This window comes from Brachycentrus maculatus, unplaced genomic scaffold (genome assembly GCF_059751285.1).
Source record: "Brachycentrus maculatus isolate JH-2025_06_01 unplaced genomic scaffold, ASM5975128v1 h1tg000010l, whole genome shotgun sequence".
NCBI classification, from domain to species: Eukaryota; Metazoa; Arthropoda; class Insecta; order Trichoptera; family Brachycentridae; genus Brachycentrus; species Brachycentrus maculatus.
In genome coordinates, this window is record NW_028280764.1 from 932,956 (window position 1) to 957,768 (window position 24,813).

At 29.2% G+C, this 24,813-nt stretch overlaps 1 protein-coding gene across 2 annotated transcripts in view; it reads left to right on the forward strand.

The window, feature by feature from the left end:
- Nucleotides 1-5,324: 5,324 nt before the first annotated feature.
- The window catches only part of LOC148313534 (tyrosine-protein kinase transmembrane receptor Ror-like), a 33,370-nt gene continuing 13,881 nt past the window's right edge, over nt 5,325-24,813 (forward strand). For both annotated transcript variants that reach the window (XM_088261923.1, XM_088261931.1), the window contains exons 1-2: nt 5,325-5,653; nt 17,670-17,771. In XM_088261923.1, coding sequence (XP_088118049.1) covers nt 17,690-17,771 — 82 coding nt within the window. In that variant the 5' untranslated portion in view covers nt 5,325-5,653; nt 17,670-17,689. The remainder of the gene's footprint in view (nt 5,654-17,669; nt 17,772-24,813) is intronic.

The following is a 24,813-nucleotide window of genomic DNA, read 5'->3' on the forward strand; positions in this document are numbered from 1 at the left end:
TAGATTTTAACAATCTACTTACATTTCTTGGTGGAACTATATTTTATAAAATACATTTTTTTACCTTTTCCATTTATTTCACCAGCTTGACAAAATAAAAAAGAAATTAAAAAACATTAAGTTGGTATTTTTTTACTACCTACATATGTGTGATATAATATAATTTTTTTAATATACAAACTTTAGTGTAATTTGTGTTAACAATATGGTATTAATTTACGAATCATAAATTAATATAATATGAGATAACAAAGTTAACTCTCTTAAAAGAAAGCTTTTTTACATAATTGAATTTGACTATTTATCTTGAACTGTTAGTTGATTAAGTTTATCTGAACTTATCCGGGAAGGTTATCTGCTCGGTTTACCCCAAACTCTAACGTTCAATGATAAAGCGTTTCGTGGGATGTTTTGGTATATTATTTGGTATTATACACTACTAGAACTATAAATTTGGTATATTATGATAAATACAGATAATATTCATAATATTCGAGTGTAACCATGCTATCTTTTAGTTGACGAATTTTTATTAAATTCAACAGGAAACAGATGTAGGACTCGTACAAGACAACTTTATTTAGAAATACGAAATGATCAATACAAACATATATATTCCTTATTGGACGGTCCTCATAAATTAATGATATTTTTTGCTTTCCTTATCGGCATCTGAAGGTACATAGGTTTTGTATATTATTTTGAATATGTTTTTGATGTAGATAGCTTCTTCTGATTCCTATCCACACATAACAGTGCATAGAGCATACATCATATCGACTAGATGTAAATTGAATCATTTTATCAATTGATTCGGCAGTCACTTTATGGTAAAATCTATCCATTTTTAATTATTAATTAGATTAAGGATTAAGGAGAGGAATACAATATATTTGATGATTAAAGTAAGGAACTCAATGTGAATGATATTAATGCAAAGTAAAGTAGAAATGACTGAAACTTGTACCCGTACAAACTTGTGTAAGTTGTGAACTGCTAATGTGTATAAGTTTCTTCGGGAAAACTTCCAGGGTCAACCCGTTAAATATGCTTCACTTATATAAATCCTATCCGGAAGCCGGCTCGCGGTTTAATTGAGTAGACGCTCGACTGTAAACGATCAAGATAATTCGTCAATACGATGCAGTGCTCTATGCATCATTGGGTGTGGATAAAGGTTAGATAGTATTTCATCCACATTTTCTAATAGATGATGGTAAGATGAGGTAACTGAAAACAGTAATAAAATACGCAAAAAGACGGTAAACAATGAATTTTGTGAATCCTGCCAGCTTCGACAAGCAAGAGCTACCGGTTATAGGTCAGAAAAATTTAAATCGACATAAATATGTTACCAAATTTAATAAAAATTTAATTTATATATTCATTTTATACATTTTATCAAGTTAATAAAAGTTGGTGTCGTTTAAGAATTTTAGCGTTCGCTAAAGTGCATTTGGAATAGGCTAAAAATTTTATTACTCCCTTAATTTCAGTACGTTTTGCATACCAGAATATTAATAGGAGCACGGCATTTTAATAAAACGGGCACTAGTTTGGTTGTATCGGTTTTTTGTATGTTTTGACCCATATTAACTTCGCATTACTACAAACTGTAAATTTACTCGAATTCTCAAAGTATTTTGATAACGCTTTTAAGATAACGAAAACACACTAGCTACATATATATCTTTATTTGTCTACTCACCTTTGACCTATGTTGAATTTGGGAATATTTAATTTAGTAACAACATAAACAAAGTGACATGATAGAGAATTGAATACATATGATATTTATATATATTTGTTTGGTAAAAAACAAAAACAAACAACAAAAAGGTTTTAACATGAATTTCCTCTTAGAGAATTGGTTTTTACGCAGTGATGGATCATTTAACGCCAATCAGTGTACAAATTTGATTTCGTATTGCGTATTTTTAGCTCCTGTGGTACATTTAACAATTTGATATAAAAAAAAGTTAGCTGAAACGAAATATAGATCGATAAAAAATCACGAATACCATTATAATAAAATAATCGAAAAAATGAACATAACACTTAGGCATCTTTCTAAGTGTTAGGTTGAAATTTAGAATAGTATCCATGAAATTGTGTTGTAAATCTAAGGACTGTATTAAATTTATGATTAGATAGATAAATACAAACAAAAATATAAAACAAAAGCAACTACATACAAACCATTTAGTCACTTTTAAAAGGCAGATCATTAAATTCTGAATTTCCCTAATCTACAGTTTGAAGTGAAACAGTTTTGATTGTCGTCATGCAATTTTTAATTCAATTGTTTATCTACAGTCAAATATTCGTATATGAAATTTTAATATCGCATGAATCAAATACGGCTATTTTTTTATTTTTAGTCATTGGGGGGAATATTTATCAACCTCAATTAAGTTTTTAGGAAACCTAACACTGTTGAAGTTTGTTTATTATTTTTTCAATATTGTACTTCAAACGATTACAATGAATCTAGCAGAAAACTAAGTTCTCAAAATTTTTTTCTTAGAGAGTTATCGCACATCAGGAAAAGGTTAGTTAAATTTAAGTATCTAGATAATTTTTTATTTAAAATCTAGATTGAGACTGATAATTACTTCCTACAAAAATAAGAATATAATACTAAAAACGGATGATAAATTAATGCTAATTTTAATAAATGTTCACGTTCATAGCGACTGGAAGTGCCGTGGCTACCATCTAGTTATACTGTGTTACACAGTAATGGATGAGAGAAAAATACTTATCTTGGAATTATTTTTAACTTAATTAAATGTATTGTTTTTATTTTATTATATGTGTATAGTTTTCGATGACAGAATAAGTTAATTTAAAACGGTATATTTTGTTGTTACTAATTATTATTATTATCATTATTATTAATATTACCCTGGACTTGTCCCTGAACCGCAAGCGTAATCACTTTGTCTTCATGTAAATAACGATCAAGATAACACTGCATCAATAAAATGCAGTGCCCTGTGCAACATTGGGTGCTGAAAAGGGTTAGAAGAATTATCAATAGGTTCCTACATATGTATATTATTATGTGCAATAAATCTTAATATTCACGGCTAACAGTTACATTCCGCTTAATTATGGCAGTGTACTTAGTTAAATGAAATGTGTCAACCGTTTCAGAGGGATTCGACGTTTTATTAGGAGAACAATATACATATATGTACACTGCTGAATGTAAGTTGAATCAACTTTTCCACAGGAAGAAATTTCAGAATGTAACTCAATAATTTATGTAAGTTATTTAGATCATATCACTTGAATAATTTAATTCACCTTCCAATACAACCAGTTCACGTTTTCAGACCATATTAATATTATAAATGTTCCAATCCTATCACTCAATGCGAATTGTGACTAATATACTTCTACCTCAGTAGGTACTTTCGTATTTTATTAATTTATTATTTATTTTTACCAAGTACTTACATTGCATTTATCGAATGTAGGTGCTTAATTTAAGTGATCAAAAATAACTTCAAATAGCCAATATAGCAATTTATATTTATTTTACAGACATTTAATGTTCAGTTTCGTGTTAAATTGACCACTGAGGAAAAAAATGGATGTGTCCAAGGTTGCTGGCAGCAGATGCTATTCATTTCTTAGACTGAAATAAGTGAAAACGTCTCCATCCTCTAGGATCTATCGAAAATCGAAAGATATTCCGGAACATACAGAAAAGGTATTCACACTGGATATATGTATGTACGATATACGATGATTATTGGGTTTAATTATAATGCATAAATTTACGATTTTCCTTCCTGATTTTTTCAAATATGGCACCTTATTGAACCCTAGGAGTCTTCCTATAGTCTTATTGTCTTATAGCTTTAATTACAATCTAGGGAATTTAAGCTATAGTCTAGTAGTAGTAGCATACTACTACTACTTGAAAAAAAGGGACCGGTCCCGGTACACTCCGGTCTTTTTTAGTTTAAAAAAATTATATTTTTACATAAATTGAATACATTTATTTAAAAAAATAGTTGTAAAACATATTTAAAATATTTTTTGCAGAGACCCACCAAGCCACCTTGTGTGTCTTGCCGATGGAGTTCATTTTACATCCGTTTTTTATTGTTTTTATCTAGAGGAAAACAAAATAAAAGATATAAACTATTTTACAATGTTCATGTCCACTACGCTACAGACGATAACAGTATAAAAAACCTATTTATACAGTAAAACTATTTTTTAGTGATACAAAATCCATTAAAATACCTATAAGTAGCATAAGTAGTGTGTAAATTCAATGATTCAGTTCCATGATCAATTTCTGTAATGAATAAGAATTTTATGTTTTGTTTATTTCCATGAATCCATAAAAACCAGGACTTTATGAAGTGCATTATATCTAAACGACCCATTTATTTGATTTCAAGGCACCTCACGATGCAGGATATATATGAATATTTTTCCCTGTCAATTTGTAATCAAAACCAAGCATTTTATTGTTAATAAACCCACCCGGTAAGTAAGGTAATAAATATAAAAGCTTTATCGAAGCTCTTACTCTTTCAATTATATGTAAAATTATGGATTCGCGATGCAACTGTGATTTAAATGGTATTGTATGTTGTGAATAAGATTATTACTATTACAATATTGGACATCACTTTAGTAAAGTTAAATAAACCGTATATTCTATATCTTCTAAATCCATCCAAAAGCGATAACTATTTCACGTGCCGGAATGAAAAGGGTCAATATATTTTACCAGACACGAATCGATAAAGTGCTTCCTTAACGACATTCTGCATAAAGCGGACTAATAACATAAATATACCGTAAAATAATACATACCGTGAAGGTTTATTAATTACTACGTTCACACGACTTTTACGTTATGATTGCGGTTGAATCTTTGTCAATATATGACTATAAAAGCAAGTTTAGTAACTTAAGTCACTACTTTGACTTTTGATTTGACAAATCTCCACATAATTATTATTTTCCATACTTTTCCAGGAAAGAGACGATCTATTATTAATTTTAACACACACACATATATATAAATATATATATATATATATATATATATATATATATATATATATATATATATATATATATATATATAAATATATATACATATATATATATATATATATATATATATATATATATATATATATATATATATATATATATAAACATAATTACGTGATTTGATATTTGATAGTAGCAGTTTTCTCTTTTCATATATGTATCCGTTTTGCTCGACCTTACCCCAACTGGCAGCTCGCGAAACCGTGATGCCCCGTAGAGTTCGTTCACAAGTTAGTCCTTCAGTCGCGACGCAACCACACGTTGAGCCGCCCACTTAAAGGGAGCTTCCGTGAAATATACCCATATTTCCTGCGTTCGGGAAAGTGACAGTGATAACAATTTGGAAAACTTACGTTTCACGAAGTTTGGATTAAAAAAAAGTGTTTTGAACGTCAAAAATTTAAGTGTTTTCTTATTATGGTGACATACTTAATTTGTGTTCAACAGTGGAATGATTTTATACTGTGTGTTTAATATTTGTTAGTGATGTTGGAACATATTTTTGCGAAAGTATGAAAAGTAAAATGACAAAATAGTTTTCGTATTTTTTAACTTTTAAGAGGTGAGTGTTTAAAAAAATGGATTGTTGATTAAATTCAAAGGTTCTCCAAATTTCTACAAATTATGAAAAGGGCTTTAAAAAGACCGGACTACCCTGGAATTATGTACACGTATATGAACTAGTATATATATATATATATATATATATATATATATATATATATATATATATATATATATATATATATATATATACATATATATGTATATATATATATATATATATATATATATATATATATATATATATATATATATATATACATATAAATACATATGTGTGTGTATATCTCCGTTAAAACTTTGTGCTTTAAAATTTAATACCTTCGATTATGGGAGGCAAGTTTATTGATTCTAAGAGTAATTTTAATAGATACGTTTAAATTATATTGATAAGATTTTTTTAAGACACAGGTTCCCATGTCATAAATAGAGACCTGAAAATTTGAGGTTTTTCGCAAAAAATGTTTGCTATAATATTTTTTTACATAAGTAATAATGATAAAACGAGTCTTATTTTTTGTTGTTTAAATACAGGTTTCATTTTTGAGAATAAGAGTGATATTGAGATGATTGATCTTTAGAATCGAATATTCACGATTACGACAAAGTAACATATTTATAAATTACTAAAATTGTAGAGACAGAATTGGTTATTACCAATTTTAATTTAATGTTGAAAATATACAAAATCAGGGTTGGGTACAAAATTAAGAAAACTGCAATATCGCGAACATACTTATGAGAAAACCAAAGCACAGATCTATGGACTCATAATCCTCCAGGAAAATATGGGAAAAGGAGCTAGGAAGATGCCGAATTTCATGGTTGAGAAATGTTGAGAATGGTACTGGTGCTCTCAAGAGTCACCAAAGTTATTGCTAATCTCCAATAGGAGATGGCAGTAGAAGACGAGGGTGAAAAGAAATGCGAGAATACAGAAAATGTTTTATATTTTACAGACGAAAATGAAAGTATTGATATTAAAATCCATTAAAAGATAACTCAGTTTCCGGAATGGAATGGTTTGTAATGTGTTATTGTTATGTTGATGTTTGAATGTTATGTGTCAATAATAACACATAGATTTCATGTATGTATCTCTTCATACGGACTTTGTCTTGTATTTGTCGATAAGAAAGTAATATTATTTTATCAAGTCCGTACTTAATACAGTGCTAGAGTACGGAAACATGTTTGAATCGAGGGAGAATATTATCATTTTTAAGAAATAAGCCAACATACTCGATAAAGGGAGGTTAAAACGGATATTATAATAAGAACGTATTTGGTACACGACCAAATAGATGTAAAAAATTTGAGATTTTTCTATTACACTTATATACGAGTACATATATTTTTAATATGTAATATTTTGTTTGTTTTTTTTTGTATTTGATTTAAATAAATTTTTTTTTACACAATTTTATTAATTTTCCAGACATTTCTACATTAAACAATCTTAAAATTAGTTACGCTGTTCTCTACAATAACGAGAGTAAGCTTTTGAACTTAGGGAGAGACTTACACTTATTTTTTATTGTTTATATTTGTGAGTGATGTAAATCATTATTTTTATTTTTATTGTATTTTTTTGGTTTATCATTTTTTTTCGATTAACATGCATATATACCATTTAATTTACTTTTTAACATTTTAATGTCTTTCTTTTTTTATATCTGTGGGAATTGTTTTGTATAACATTTTGATATTTTGACGATGAACTTTTCTTGAGACGCAAGTATTTTTCACCCTAAGAGTAAATTCGTGTCGAATCAGGACTTTAATTTCTTCATATCCCTATTCGCGAGTTCATTTACGACATTCCAATTTAGTCCATTTATTAGTATAGCAGTATCGTCTGCATATGTTATTATAAATTTGGGTTAAAATATAAATATTTTAAATATTATATAAAATATGAAGAAAATTAATGAAATAAGTGGATCCTCAGACATTATACAACCTAATTTATGGTTGTATTATGTCTCCGAGAATCCAATCTAAGTCCCCAGAAGTTCATGAAGAACAGCGTTATTTTGATGCGGTACCCTATGCACCATATTCAATTCTTATTATTGAAAAAAAACTCTTAGTTGAGTTATTTATGAATAGAGTAAACTGGATATTTTTCAACATGGGATAATCGATAGCCCGGAACTTAATGTTCTTTAAACTCAGGTACCATTTTACATAATTATTTCTTTTGCTTCAAACATAATTTTGTATTAAAGAAATGAGTTTTTCTTTGAAAATAATATATGGTTTTGAAAAGAAAAGAGTTAGTGAAAAGCAAGGAGGTATTTTTTTTCTTAATCCAAGCTGTATCATTTTTCTTTTTGGATAGTTTTGTCTTTTGGCCATGTGCACCGTAGCTAATTATCTTTGGCGCTCAATAATTTATGAAAGCTCACGTGCTGGAAACGAGTAAACGTTTTTGCTATCGAATGTTTGATTGTTAGAATCTCTTGCCTATTTTTCAAATAGGCAGGTACATCAATTGTAAACGATTGATGTATCTCGGTTTTCGGAAAGCACTTTTAAAGGTGGTGTCAAATTGGTCGAACTAGATGGCAATGCGGCCATTTGAAATTGCAAAATTTCGATATGACACGCCCATGAAGCATTAATGCAAAACAGTCATAAAAAATGTTTTCGTTAATGTTCGCTCCATAGTATTTGTACGTGTGTACTCACACTGTACTGAGAAATGTGGAGAAATACGAAAATGGCGCTACTTTTTTCTTGGTCCTTTTCACTATACTCACATATCGCTCACTCCTTTCAAGAACGTCATAAATCAAAAAACTTGATTTTTCAGGAGATCCTTTTTAAAGTTTGAAAATATAACAAAATATATTAAAAATAAATATCAAGCCACTTATTGAACTTTTTACTGTACAACAGATCTTTTTAGGTAAAACCTGAAGGTTTTTTCTCCATTTGAAAAATATTTAGTATGTTTAAAAAAATAATTAAACAATACTTTTTCTTCAAAATGCAAAAACAACATTTTCTGCCCTGTAGCGGGTAAATATTAAGTTAAAAATTTGCCTCTTTTGCTGGGATATAGTATATTTTCTGGGCATTCCGAAAACATGTACAACTGAAAATTGACGTTTTTTGATTTATGACGTTCTTGAAAGGAGTGAGCGATATATGTATGTATAATCAAAATAAACGGTAGATACACGGAATCGTTGACGTATATCTAACTATCCATATTCATTAATACATATATTCCGTGTCAGGTTGTCATTATAAGCTTTGTATGGAATTCAAAATTCATTGTTGATCCTGTATTATATATTTATATAAAATTATTTTTATACCCACAAAAAATATACCAAAAAAACCTGATAGCTTGTTTATATCTAGAGCAACGTTTCCCAACCGTTTTTTAGCTCGCTTACCAAACACCCAAGATGGGTGAAAAGCCATTAAAAAAGAAGAAGAAGAAGCTTGCTTACCACTTGGTAGTACATCACGCTTAATTATACCACTTCGAAAAATTAATGAATTATATTTTAAGAATTATAAATTTTAAAGGCTGACTATATTTCCCAAAATTCAATTAAGTATTTAAGTTTTAAAAAATACGGAAGGTTTTTTTTCTGATAAAAATGAGACATTTGAACTTTACATATCACTTTATTTTTAAAAGGTGCCGAAGTTTATTTCTTGCCGAAATTCAAAACCAGGACATTTGAGGAAGTATTTTTTTAACAAGTATTTTTTATATTTAAATAAATACGTAAAATTGAATTAAATTATTTGTATATTTTTTTTTTACAAAAACTACCGATATTAATAGAAAATATAAGTTTTTTATATCTTCTCCTAGATTCTAGGAGAAGATATAAAATGATGTATCGCCATTAAAAAAAAGAGTTCCAGTTGGTGCTATTACGAGACATGAGTAGGTAGTCGGTATGAGTAGTGAGTTGTAGAAACATGTGTAGTATGTGATGCAGAATAGATCGTTAGGGCGCGTGATTGACACTGCTGGTGGTAGTGTACCGCGGTGTGGCGTGGGGCGGCTATCTGCAACAGCTGGCCGTCCTCACTCGTACATAAACAAATTCGAGCCGAGAACACTTAAATCGATGTGAGAGTGATTCCAAATATCTTTTGTTTTCCAACCGACAGAGTTGCGTTCAGAAATGTTGTATCTAACCACAAGTACGATATTATACGCGAATCTTTGATAGGCGGGGGACAAACATACCTTTGTAAATTTAGTTATGGTAATTTTTATCGTTTTATGATCTCTTATACCTCATATATCTGGACTGGTACCTGAAGCGGAGGGCTGATCACCTTTCCTTCATGTGTTGACTATCAAGATAACACAGCGTTTTTATGATGCAATGCCTTATGCAACATTGGGTGCGGATAAGGGTTTGAAGAAGAAAAAGAAGAAGATTATCTCTTATGCAGTCATGTCGTTCCCGGGTAGTTGAAAAAGGGCCATGATGGACTGTTTATTTTTGCGCATTTCTAGGTCATTATGCCGTATGTCGATCGTACTTCTTGCCGACGATTCGACCAAGGGTACGGGGAACATTAAGACAACATATACGTAAGTGGATAAAAAAACGATACAAATTTTTTTCAAAGTATAGTTTTATTTGCGAATATTTTTTTTGCCCGTGCCTTATATTATTTAATCCTATCTTCAAATTACAAGTATGTAACTTGGAAAACCTTTAAAATAACCTGCTAACAAAAAAGGTACTCTTTATATATTATATTAAGTTAATTTTATTTTATTCCTTAATTTTATGGGTACCCAGCTCAATTTTGTAGCTTGATTACATTTTCTTTTCATATTTTTCTAGGGACATAATTTTCCCCCTTAATTATAACTATTTTTTTAATGTGCATTCTTTACTTTTTTTATTTTTGTCTTTATTTTTTTTGTCTGATTATGGTAGCTGTGTTCATATTTAATTAATAAATAAATCTCTATCTATTATATTTTATCATATGGTATTTCCAAAATATTAAGTTTTTTATTGTTTGTGAACCATATAAATAAATATTTCATGTACAATGACGCAGTGACGCATTTTGAAAATAAGTTATCATTTTATTAATGCAAAGCTAAACCAGTGCAGGGCTGGGGTATGCTGTGCCCCACGCTCCACTCAGTTCGTGAAATTCTCGTGTTTTTCTATTATTAATATTTAATATGGTTACAAACGTTTTTTTTAAATATTTTTAATTTATTTTTTAGACATTTCTACTTTTACAATCTTAAAATTAAAAACGCACTTCTCTCCAATAAAGAGACTAAGCTCTTGTACTTAGAGAGCACTAATTATTTATTGTTTATGTTTGCTGGTAATATGATTTAAATGTATTATTTTTTTGTGTGGGTTTTTTTTTCTTGGATAACATGTATAAAATTTATTTAATTCATTTTTTAGCATGATATTGCTGACGCTTTAAAAATATGTTGTGTAGTTTGGCGATAGGAGACGGAGCGGTCCATAACAGGATATTATAAACCGTCTCGATTCGTTACGTTTTCCATTTCAACCACTGATTTATATATCATCATTCAGAGAATTACATTAATTATACGAGATTCAAGCAAAGCGGCATTTCAAAGAAAGCACCATTGACACACGCCCAAGAGTTTGCCACCGCATGTTCAAGCTATCATACAGAAGTACATCCGAGGTTGGCCAAGTATTAACAAAACAATTTACACGATTTGTATTATATTCCATCACCGCCTTCTGCTGACTAAACACTGCGTGCAACGCATCCCGGGATACGATGAAAACTGCTTTTGTATTTCGCCAATGGAAGTAAACAGGAGGCAGAAGGAACGAATCACTTTGGACGCCTAATATACAGCCCAGTCCAGTCCAAGGCCCGGCTCCAGGCTCTTGGCTCCCAGCTTCCGACGATCTTACAAATAGGTTCCGCATTGTGAAGCGCTTCTTCTGTTTGAATGTTGTTTGGATTAGAGATATGCAAACATACGGATACATGAATAATAATAAGATTCGTTTCAAAACATGAAATAAACATTTTTCTTCATTCACAAAGTTTACAACGAGGAATCAAATTTATATATATTTTATAAATTACTAAAATTTATGATAATTTTGTAGAAATAATGAAAAAGGGAAAATTGAGCACCATTATAATTATTGTTGTTAATTTTTATCTAATTACCCGTTACTGTAATTTTGTCTTATATTTGTTTTGATATTTTATTTATTTAGCTTCTTTTTTAATATTCCTGTAAATCATACTGCATATATCGTAGTCTTACAGGAGAAAGTGACCAACTAACAAAACGTAAAATGTTCAGGAGGGCCATTTAAGTCACTTTTGCTTGGCAAGAAAATGAACATGACTGCAGTTAGTCATTTTTAACAAGTCAATATATTATACTTCTAAGTTTAAAATCGCTTTGGGATTTTTTCCAGGTCACCACTAAGCTAGTAAGATGTCAAATAGTCAATAATCACGTTTTTGTAAAAAAATGCACTTGATCATTTTCTCCTGTATGACTACGATATGTATTTTGGTTATGTATCACTCAATTTTGGGTGCTTTGGCAAAAAAAAATGGTACTAAAGTGGCTAAAGCCAGTGTTGAGCCGAAATATTGATTATTACAACTTGAATAAAATTGTACATAGTTACAAAACAACATATAATAGATACACTTGTATTCTGACCCCAAAGGGTTGTATCCCCAAGTACAGTTATGATGATTGATATTTAAATTGACATTTAAATCCTTTATTATACGTACAGAACAAAAACAAAAATACAAACAATACAAAAATAAATATTTACGTACTTAAAGTTGGCAGAAATATACTATGTAGTAAACATAGGTCGATAAAAAAACTAAATAACTTAAAAGTAAATCTATTAATCAATCAATAATAACAAAACATTATAAAAATAATAAAAAACATTAAACTATTACCATATTTTATGTGCTTGCTTTAAACTTACCTGTTCACTATTTAAATTTTCAATCAATCAATCAAACCCTTATCCGCACCCCAATGGTGCATAGGGCACTGTGTCTTATAAACGCAGTGTTATCATGATCGTTTTACACATGAAGGAAAGGTGATCAGCCCTCCGCTTCAGGTACCAGTCCAGGGTAATATTGAATAAATATTACAGTGAAAAAATCACTTATATTTATTTTTACCCCCCTTGGGAATCGAACCCGGGACCTCCAGAACGGTAGCCGAGCGTGCTGACCATTACACTACGGAGGCGGACACTTTTTAATTTACACATTTAAATTTTACTCATCAATTTATTTTTCTTACATTTCAACATATCGCTCACTCCTTTCAAGAACGTCATAAATCAAAAATCGTCAAATTTCTGTTGTGCGTGTTTTCGGGATGCCCAGAAAATGTACTATATCCCAGCAAGAGAGGCATATTTTAAACTCAATATTTACCCGCTACAGGGCAGAAAGTGTTGTTTTTGCATTTTGAAGAAAGGGTATTGTTTAATTATTTTTTTAAATATCCTAAATATTTTCCAAATGGAGAAAGAACCTTCAGGTTTTACCTAACGAGATCTGTTGCACAGTAAAAAGTTCAATAAGTGGCTTGATATTTATTTTTAATACATTGTGTTATATTTTTAAACTTTAAAAACGTTCTCCTGAAAAATCAAGTTTTTTGATTTATGACGTTCTTGAAAGGAGTGAGCGATATGTATTAATTTTATTTTTAATCCTATTTTTCTTGTATTTTCCATTGACTACTTTTTATATTCAAAATGTTCCTATTTACCCTGTTTTTGTCTTATTTATTTTAATTTGATTTATTACTACGTATTTATTACACGTAAAAAAGTGATTTTGAGCGACTCATTAGTTCACGTATACAACGTTTATTTAAAATTAAAAGTAATATGTCGTCATGGCTCCTTAACAGACATGTACGCTTTCGCTTTTTTAAAACATGTCAATAATTTCCAAAAGTTACTAAAATATTAAAGGCGTATTATTTCATTTATCCGGATTTGAAACTATAATTTCTGCAGGGAATACATGAATTGAGTACATTTAAAAAAAAAATTTTTCTTTAAATATACACAGTGAAACTTTCGGCGAGAATGTCAGATTACAAATGAAAAAATAATATCTTTCTTAACTGATATTACTAAAGTTTACTGCCTGGTTCGAGTCGAAGTCAGTTTATATTGACTCCAACCCGGACTTCTCGACCATGTACGGCATAAATACTTACTAAATATTTTGCGGGTTTTGGAGGTGACGTCAGACGAGAACGAATTATTTACCTCTTTGTTCCGAGAAACAGTGTTTATTTCGTGTGAAAGTATTTTTTCTGGAATCGTAAATAATACGAAAAATACGGTTTATGAGGAAAAACAAAATCTAACTTAACAGTAAAAAAAATGTTTGGAAAATTAAAAAAGGTTTTTCTTTGGATGATAACAATACATATTTTATTTATTTATTAATGTTTTCAGATTTTTGTTTGAAGGAAATCCAATAAAGCATAGTAGATGAAGATACAAATTGTTAGTTCAGACGGTTGTCAATTCGCTCTCTTAAGTTGAATAGAGTAAATGTGTTTTGAGAAGGTCTTGGCTATTAGTCAAATCGATTTGTCTGAATTCTGTATAGCGTAGGTATCAAGTTAGGGATTTGTTAAGAAAAAATGTGGAAATAAATGCTTTGAAAAGTTCTTATTAAATTATAACGAATGAACGTTACACGATATCACAGTAGCTGATGATATGTAGGTACTCGTTTGTATAAAAAATTCTAAAGTGCATACCTACTAGTATGTAATATAGACACAGAGAATATCATAAAAATCATTTTTCTTCACATTTGAGTCGAGTTTTTTTTTTAAATAACAAAACCTGAATTTAACCCTTATGCTGTGTGAAATAATTAAGGAAATACAGATAGAGGAAAGGCTTCAGTATTTGACTTAATAATTTTCAACCGTAAATGGCAACCCTGAAGTTGGAAAAGTCTGTACCTACAGATTTACGAGTATATGCATATTGCTGTTGCATCGAAGGAATATCGCTTCGGTGAATACGGAAATGGGATAGTGGGTAGAGATTGTAAAATTTTATTTTTTATTCAATTAATATACATGGTTACAAGTTTTTTTTACTTATATCATTTGTTAGACATGTCTATATTTGACAATCTTATAATTGTTAAGGTGTTCTCTCCAGTAAAGATAATTATTTTGTACATTTCCTCCTGGAGATATTAGCGGGTGCTTCCCGCTTTTATCTCCAGGAGAAGCAAAAATTAACTGTTCATTGCTTTTCCTATTAATAAAAAAACAATAAGGCAAATTAAAAATATTTTAAGTACTTAAATCGGGATGTGTATCACGCTGTGTGCTGGGCCGTTGTACATACTTTTGAGAATACGCTACTTGAACAGAGTGTTTTAAAAACGCCGTGTATTTGTATTCAATTTATAATAACTTGTTTCGGGATTATCCTCGATAGTCATATATGGAGTGTTCAGAGATCAATCAGTGTTAATCACATTTTCAAATAAAAAAAAACATTTATTTCAATGGTTAAAATATGTAAATAATTATTTCTTAAGTATACCATTAGGACTAGTGTGCTGTTTGGTTTAAACGCTAGAACAAAAAAAACTAAAACAACTTTTTTCTGAGTAAAGTTCCCTAGAAAACATTTTTTTTTAAATACGAGTATTGATAAAATTATAGCAAAACAAGAAAACATATTTATGTTTTACGTTTTTTTGACATCTCGACATTAATGAAGTAGAGTATGGAGTCTGGGTATTTACAGGGCTAATAATCTGACAGCCTGGGTAAGTGATCACTTTACACACACATGAAAAATTCACCATTCTACCCGTGATTAACAACCACACTACTAAAATTCCGAAATTTGAGTAGTGTGGTTGTCAATCAAGGGTAGAATGGTGAATGTTATATGTGTGTAAAGTGATCAATTATACAGGTCGAACACCCAGATTTCCACATTCTTCTTCATCTATGCTGAGATGTCTAAATATAAAATAACTCCTGGAGAAACTTAGATTTTTGAACAAGTGTTTCGACAAATTTAAAATGTTGTGAATATTCGGTAGATCATAAAAAAGAAGTAATTTTTCGATGACAAAAATATTTAAAAATACCTAAAAAAAGTAATAAGTGGATACATAATGTAATTAAATTTATTTGGTTGAATTTAAGATAGCTGGGATACTAAAAATATAGTATCAAACAAATAAAATAAAGGATAATAATATTATAAATACACATATTGGTGCTCACATCACAAATATATCATCTGTAGTCACATATATATGATACATTTGTTATCGATTAAAAAACATTTTGAAAAATACTTTATTTATCTCTATTGCAACATGGAATTTTACTAAACAGATTTATGTACAATGATCATAGAAGCCTTCATATGGTAATTTATTATCGTAGTTTGTCCAGTTGAGAGGCCCCCGATGCAGTTTAATATGCAAAATATTTTGAAGGCCGCCTTAAAAAAAGTAAACACCATTTCGATATCTCCAATATCAACAAGAAATTAATATAATATACGGTTGTAGTCCAATATTTTGTTTTTTTTCCAAATCTATTAGTAATGACAAAAAAGCTCATAAAAAGCTATACTTTTTATTGGCAAATGCAACGGTATCTCAGAAAAAAATTAATTATGTATTAAGGTTTTTTCAATAAAATATGAGAATCGCGGGAAACTATAAGAGAAATAGTTCCAGTGGTACTATGTTTTTCATACGCTTATTTTATATAAGAATTAGCCGATAAAAAAAAGAAGCAAATAAAAAAGCAAAAATTATTTCTTGTGATACTCTTGGATATTTTTAATGTATACATAAATTTATATATATATACATATATATATATATATATATATATATATATATATATATATATATATATATATATATATATATATATATATATATAAAGATATATATATACATATACATATACATATTTATATATATGTATGTATATATATATATATATATATATATATATATATATATATATATATATATATATATATATATATATATATATATATATATAAATATACATATACATATATATATATATATATATATATATATATATATATATATATATATATATATATATATATATATATATTTATATATATATATATATCTGCTCGTATAGGTATATACATATTTTAGCCCCCAAGGCACGCGCCTTGCGGCTGTTCCATAATCCGTCACTGATTCTGTCAGTTCACTAATTCCGCAAGCAAATTTCACACTCAATAACTGATTATCTACCGTTTTACGTCTTTTCCGGAATCCTTTGTGCGAATATTAGGAGATTCAAACCGAAGCAAATCTTTGCTTATATGTATACTAATATAGACGTTGAAGCATTCAAAGTCATGCAAAGCGTTCGAATATTAGCATAAATAATTCATAGGTTTGTCGACGATAAAGGACTTGTTAAAAAAATGTATTTATTGCAGTTTGGCTGACACAAATGGTCATTTGAATGGACTGCTTTGAATGAATTTTCATTTTGTGATGACAACGTTGACAATATGTAGATGGCTTAAGCGAGGACTGTTATTTATAATTATCGTTTTTTAAAGTAAGTTTATATATTTTTTACGACGAATAAATTTAGACCAAAGCTATTTCGATTACAGATTACAGAAAACAAAAAAAAAAAAAACAAAAAAAACTGCCATTTTAATTTTCACTAAGTCTAAGATAGGAATGTATAGTTTTAACAAATATCAAAATAATCATTTATATCTTTGTAACTCTATATTTATATTTTTCAATATTTTATTAATTTTATGATTACTTGACAATTATGTAATAGTATATGTTTATATATATATGTATATATCAATATATTTCAGCATTGAACGAACTTTCGTAAATTATTATTTTGTAAAAGTATTTATTTGCTTACACTAAAAATGTTCATCTTTTTGCAGAACAATAGGAGTCTCGCAGGATGGGGCGGCGCAGGCGCCCATGGCGGAGAGAAAGCGATACAACCCTCTCGGAAGCTCACAGCAATGACGACCTAAACCCCAGTACGTATAACTTTAAAATCTTTTAAAACTTCTTTACAATAACTGCCAAAACTGGGTTACTTCTAGAAAATCAGTGATTTAAGTTCGCATTCATTTAGCTAGTGTCAGGGACATTTAACGATTTTAAATATAAATTTTTCCTGTTGGTCTCCATATTTGAGTTTTTTTTTTATAATTTCTGCTACTTACATACTTCATAAAATTACAATTTGCAATTGTGGGTCCGATAAAAAGCCAAGCTTTTATATCGGGTCGAGGAATGTGGAGGGAAGCTCCAATAACAAGCTATAACGCAAGCTTTTAATATATCCTTTATTATTATTATAAAGGAACACCATCGAACATCGGAACCATATCCAATTATATCATATTGTACCATAGTTACCTATTATAAGGAAAAATGACGCTTTAAAAAAGGCATAGGCAAATTTTATCCATTTTTCAATTATGAGAAAACAACATTATTCAAAACGAAAAATAAACATTTTATTTAATTTTTTTTAAATATATAATATAAATTAAGATAACTCATCCTGGTAAAAAGGCACAATTTACTGTCAATTTATCGTGTTAAATGTATGTAATGTATGAAACAAGATAAATGTTTGCATATTTTGCATATGTCAACTTATTAGCATATTTTTTCGATGTATTTTCTTTACAAAATCAATAAAGCGTTAAATTCGTATCGTGCCTAAGCATTTACATCACAAGTTATCCTATAAATTTTTAATTTAAGAGCTACACTCTTGTCTGAGCAACACCTACCTCTATCTGTCCTTCGTTTAAAGCCGCAACTTTACACTAGCCTGCAGAAACTTAGCGCAGTAAAACATGTTATAGGAATTAGGAAATGGTACGCAAATTATTATATACGACTTAATGTATATTTATATATATATATATATATATATATATATATATATATATATATATATATATATATATATATATATATATATATATATATATATATATATATATATATATATATATATATATATATAAATATATAATAAAACCCTTATCCTCACCCCAATGGTGCATAGGGCACTGTGTCATATAAACACAGTGTTATCTTGATCGTTGATACATGAAGGAAAGGTGATCAGCCCTCCGCTTCAGGTACCAGTCCATGGTAATTTTGAATAAATATTACAGTGAAAAAATCACTTATATTTATTTTACCCCCCTTGGGAATCGAACCCGGGACCTCCAGAATGGTAGCCGAGCGTGCTGACCATTACACTACGGAGGCGGATGGATATATATATATATATATATATATATATATATATATTTATATATATATATATATATATTTGTCCGCCTCCGTAGTGTAATGGTCAGCACGCTCGGCTACCGTTCTGGAGGTCCAGGGTTCGATTCCCAGGGGGGTCAAATAAATATTAGTGATTTTTGCACTGTAATATTTATTCAATATTACCCTGGACTGGTACCTGAAGCGGAGGGCTGATCACCTTTCCTTCATGTGTAAACGATCAAGATAACACTGCGTTTATATGACGCAGTGCCCTATGCACCATTGGGGTGCGGATAAGGGTTTATTATTATTATTATTATTATATATATATATATATATATATATATATATATATATATATATATATATATATATGTATATATATATATATATATATATATATATATATATATATATATATATATATATATATATATATATATATATATATATATATATATATATTTATATATAACATTTACCCAAACTAAAAAACTTAAAAATATACATACTTATATATATATATATATATATATATATATATATATATATATATATATAGTATGTATATTTTTAAGTTTTTTAGTTTGGGTAAAATGTTACCCCATAATTATCATAATTTCATCGGAAGTATTACCAAAAAAAGAGATTAAAGTAGTTATGAATTAAATTATTTTCCAATTTATTCTAGCATAGCATTGTAAGCCATTAAAACATTATATGAATAAAACATGCGATTTTTTCCATTCTAGTAGCTCCATTTCCACGCAATGTTATCGAATAGAACTTTTAAATTGGCACCTTGTCATCGTGTAAATTTACTACGTAAATATATAGAAAATAGTGGGGAAAATAATTTAGATCAATATATTTTTAAGGGTAATATATTCGTGTGGTAAAGTCTTTACGTTCATGGACATATTACGGTACAACTTACGCTTCAGACGCATGAAGATTTAAATTTAAATTCAAATAGTAATCACAATTTTATTTTAAATCGGATTAGTAAGCTATAGATTTCAACCATATATTTTGGTGCTTTTTTTTAAATATATATTTTTAAATAAATGTAACAAGGCTACATTTATCCAAATTTCCGTTTTATCCTAACTAGAATAGAATCTATATTATAAGCCTATGCGATTCTGAAATATTGAATAATGACGTCATGGAGGTATATCAGGATAATCAGCGTGATACGTATATACACACACTTGATAGGACTGACCAATGCCTGCGTTATCTATTGTGTATATTAAAATGTTTAATTAATTCATTTACGATATTAAGTGGCAATTATTCAGCTCAACTAAGAAGGTTCTTTCGTATGATATTAAACTTTATTCAAAATTTGTTACTTCCGTAAGAAGACACCGTTTCTCAAAATAAAACAACAAAAAAATCAAGGTACAACAAGAAGTTTAGTAGTTTCAGTAATAACTGAAACGCGTGTGTTAATTTTGCGTTACTTTTTTATTTCATAATTTATTTTTATATTTAACAATAAAACCCTTATCCGCACCCCAATGGTGCATAGGGTACTGCGTCATATAAACGCAGTGTTATCTTGATCGTTTACACATGAAGGAAAGGTGATCAGCCTTCCGCTTCAGGTACCAGTCCAGGGTAATATTGAATAAATATGACAGTGAAAAAATCACTTATATTTATTTTACCCCCCTTGGGAATCGAACCCGGGACCTCCAGAACGGTAGCCGAGCGTGCTGACAATTACACTACGGCGGCGGACATTTTTATATTTACTAACACTATAATTAAAAATTATGCATCTGACTTTTATTTATTTGAGAAAACAAGCATAATTATACTCATGATATACGAATTGAGCTTTCTTTAACATAAAATATATATATATATAACCCTTATCCGCACCCCAATGGTGCATAGGGCACTGCTTTATAAAAACGCAGTGTTATCTTGATCGTTTACACATGAAGGAAAGGTGATCAGCCCCCCGCTTCAGGACCAGTCCAGGGTAATATTGAATAAATATTACAGTGAAAAAAATCACATTTATTTATTTGACCCCCCTGGGAATCGAACCCGGGACCTCCAGAACGGTAGCCGAGCGTGCTGACCATTACACTACGGAGGCGAACATAAAATAGTGTCGGAAATATATCGGGCTATTTTAACCATACGAGTACCAATGAATCTAAATAAGAGGAAAATAATATTTCACAGAATGAAACCAAAGCCGCGGCACGTCTTGTACGTTTACGAAAATAGCTCTATAATCGCGATACTTTGGTTGTTGAGAAATATATTTATGATTGTAATTTGTGATGCATTACAATGAAAGCAGGCACTAAGTACAGTAACTTATAAAGCTTACAGCCATTCTGAAGTATTTATTGAAGTCTGTTCGAAAAAGTCAAGAGGTGTTAATAAATTGAATATGATTGAATTTGTTATTATTGTATTTTCTTATAAGGTAGTATATGATTACTCGTTTCAACAAACAGGGCTGGGTTTTACATACATATTTTTTTATTAAAATGAAAAATATATTTAGCCAATTCTGTATTAGATTGTACACTAACAAAAAAGAAAGGTAACCCTTCCAACTACTAGCAATGAGGTAAAATATATTTATTACACGTGTCTTAACTACTAGCGCAATAAGCACGTAGGTCTATATTTTATGTGGTCAAATTTCAAAATATACAAATCAAGAATCAATTACATAATTGCAACAACAAAAAAAAGGAAAATTTATAGAATTAAATATATTTGTCGTTTAAAAAAATTGAAGGAATTTTTAACTCTTAATTTCAACATTGAAAATTAATACAATTTACAATAAACGACTATAACACTAACTTTATTTCAGATGTGTTCAATTTTCCAACTTGTGTAAAGGGATTTATTTTGTCAATATTTGATCATGACTTGAAAAGAGTTTAATGAAAAACCGTACTAATGTAATAAATGAATGTATATTTTTTTAATCCAACGTGATGTTTGAACGATCGAAAGCATAGGAAAAATGCAAGAGTTATAGTCCAAATTTCTTCTAATTGTTTTTAGAAATTAAATTAAATGTACCTAATTTGGGTTACGTTCATATAGATTTTAAGCACAAAGCGGTACAGTGTTACGGTAATTTTCTCGAAAAAAGATAATTTAAAATGGATGACGGTAAATACAGGGAGTTTGGCTTACAGATATGGATACAGGGGCTTTACGTTATAAGGTTAAACTTCCAATAGGCCCACTAAATAACGTCATACAAATACTATTATTATTATTATCATTCAGTCAATTATTTTCGTTGACATTTATTAATTAAAAATAAATTTATAATGACACGAATAATAATTTTCAAGGCCGAGTCTGCGAGTGTTTCATAGATGGCCAACATTTTTCTTTGTTAAGATTTCTTATTTTTTAATCATACTTTATATTTGAAAAAATATTCATTTGTTATATTATTACTAAAAAAACCGTTATTAATTTTTTAAATGATTCCCATTTATAATTTTTGAATTTGAAGAAAAATTATACGAGTCATAAATAAAGTATTGTGGTCCAACAAGTTGTATTTTTTAAATTAATCATGTCCACCAAATTAAATGCTGAATCGTAAGGGTATTTGGAGAATTTTATTGGCAATTGGTAAAATAAAAGTTGAAATTCTGAAGTGACAATGGTTTACTATCTCTGCTACAGAACATTCCAGAAGAGTAATGAATTACAACAAACCAATCAGATTCATGAAGAAAACATATATTATGCTCAACGTGAATCTGATAAACTTATCTTTCAAAGTTCATCGATTCACCTACCATCTATCTTGTAGTGCCGCTTGCATCCGAATAAATATATTACTTTGTGACAAAAGCAGGCATTTTAAGTAAACAGTTATTGTAAATGCACGTATCGTTGTGCTAATTTTCTTACTGTATTTCATAATTGGGAATTGGATTGAAATATTAATTTTTAATTTTTTTAAATATTTTTTTATTTATTTTTATTTTCATAATGGAATAACCCGCAAAGCGTCTATTTAAGATGCTTGTCTGCAGGTAGGATAGTAATAATAGGCAAGATAAATGTGAAAAATACATCACAAACTCCCGGACCAATCGAAGGTTAACCTAATCTTGAATTCATTTTGCAATCCGCGGGAATCGAACCCGCGACCCCAGTTTCGCAGTCGAGCGTCTACCCAACTACGCCACGGCGCCATCAAAGTCATAATTAAAGTATTCTACTATTGTAAATAACTAGATTTTATTTGAATACGTTGTTTAAAAGTAGCACAATAATAGTAACTAAATGCTTCGACTCTATACGCTCAAACCTATACGTTCAAACCTACAGGAAATCCAAAAATAATTTTTAACCCATACATTCAAATATATAATTAGAAAATAATTTTTCTGGCGGATTTTGTTTTTGACGAAATTAATATTGGATTAATAAAATAACAGACCATAAATAGGTGTTTCTAACATCAGTATATATATATATATATATATATATATATATATATATATATATATATATATATATATATATATATATATATATATATATATATATATATATATATTGTATATATATATATATATATATATATATATATATATATATATATATATATATATATATATAGATATATATATATATATATAAATATATATGTATATATATATATATATATATATATATATATATATATATATATATATATATATATATATATATATAAGTTTACACTGTGCTAGTGGAAATTCATTGTGAGTCGTCAGTATTTTTATTTATGACGGTTCAGTAACGATAAAATAGTCAGCAAGCAGGTGCTCTTTCATTCCAATGTTTAGTACTTAAATTGATATTACGTTCCGAATAATAAAAATGCATTCCTAGCGAAATATCTCATAAAATCATAAATACAAATTTTAAGTTCTATAATAGGTATCCGCTATATGTTTCTATGTACATACTCATTTCATACACCATCTCATATAATATACTATACACAACATACCGTCGCGTCGCCAATACTGCAAGAATTCGTAACTGGTTTCTGTGGTATCTCCTTACACGACCAACCCTTCTACTTTTTTTTGTGTCGTTGACAAAAATCTTGTTGAGAATGCAGCTTTCTGATCGTGGTCCATAGCTTCGCTCTTCGCGGGAGAGAACACTTTCCAATCCTCGCCATACCACAACATCGTGAGTTTACACGTTTCTTAACCCTAGAAGCCTAATGTACGCCTGTGAAGCGTACACGAATTCAAAAATTCTTTGTTTCTTTCTAACGGTTGAAGCTAGCGCCACGTGCTTTTTATTTATTTGTTTTTCAAAACATATTACATACATAATTCAAATATATAATATTATATTCCCGATGAGTAATTTCTATTTCTCATTGAAAACGTAATTGAAAACAATGTGTTTATTCTTAGTTTATTTTCTAACCTACATTTCTTTAAAAAATAAGCCCAAAATATGTATATTTCTGCGTACAGACTGTCAGTTATATGTGTACGTCTCTAGATGTATAACTCTGAGACGTATATAAGACTCGTCTTTGTGTACCTCTCTAATATAGATTATGGTTCTAGGGTTAAAGGGTCAAGTCTCGCATACAAGGAAGAAAATTACCCTAAAAATGTATAGTGCCTTCACAGGAGTTTGTAGGTTGTTAGGGCATTGGCACGCCGCCACAGCGCACCGACGAGGCGACAAATATTGAAAATTATGTGCGTCATACGTATGTATTTTTTTCACAAAATGATTGGCCCG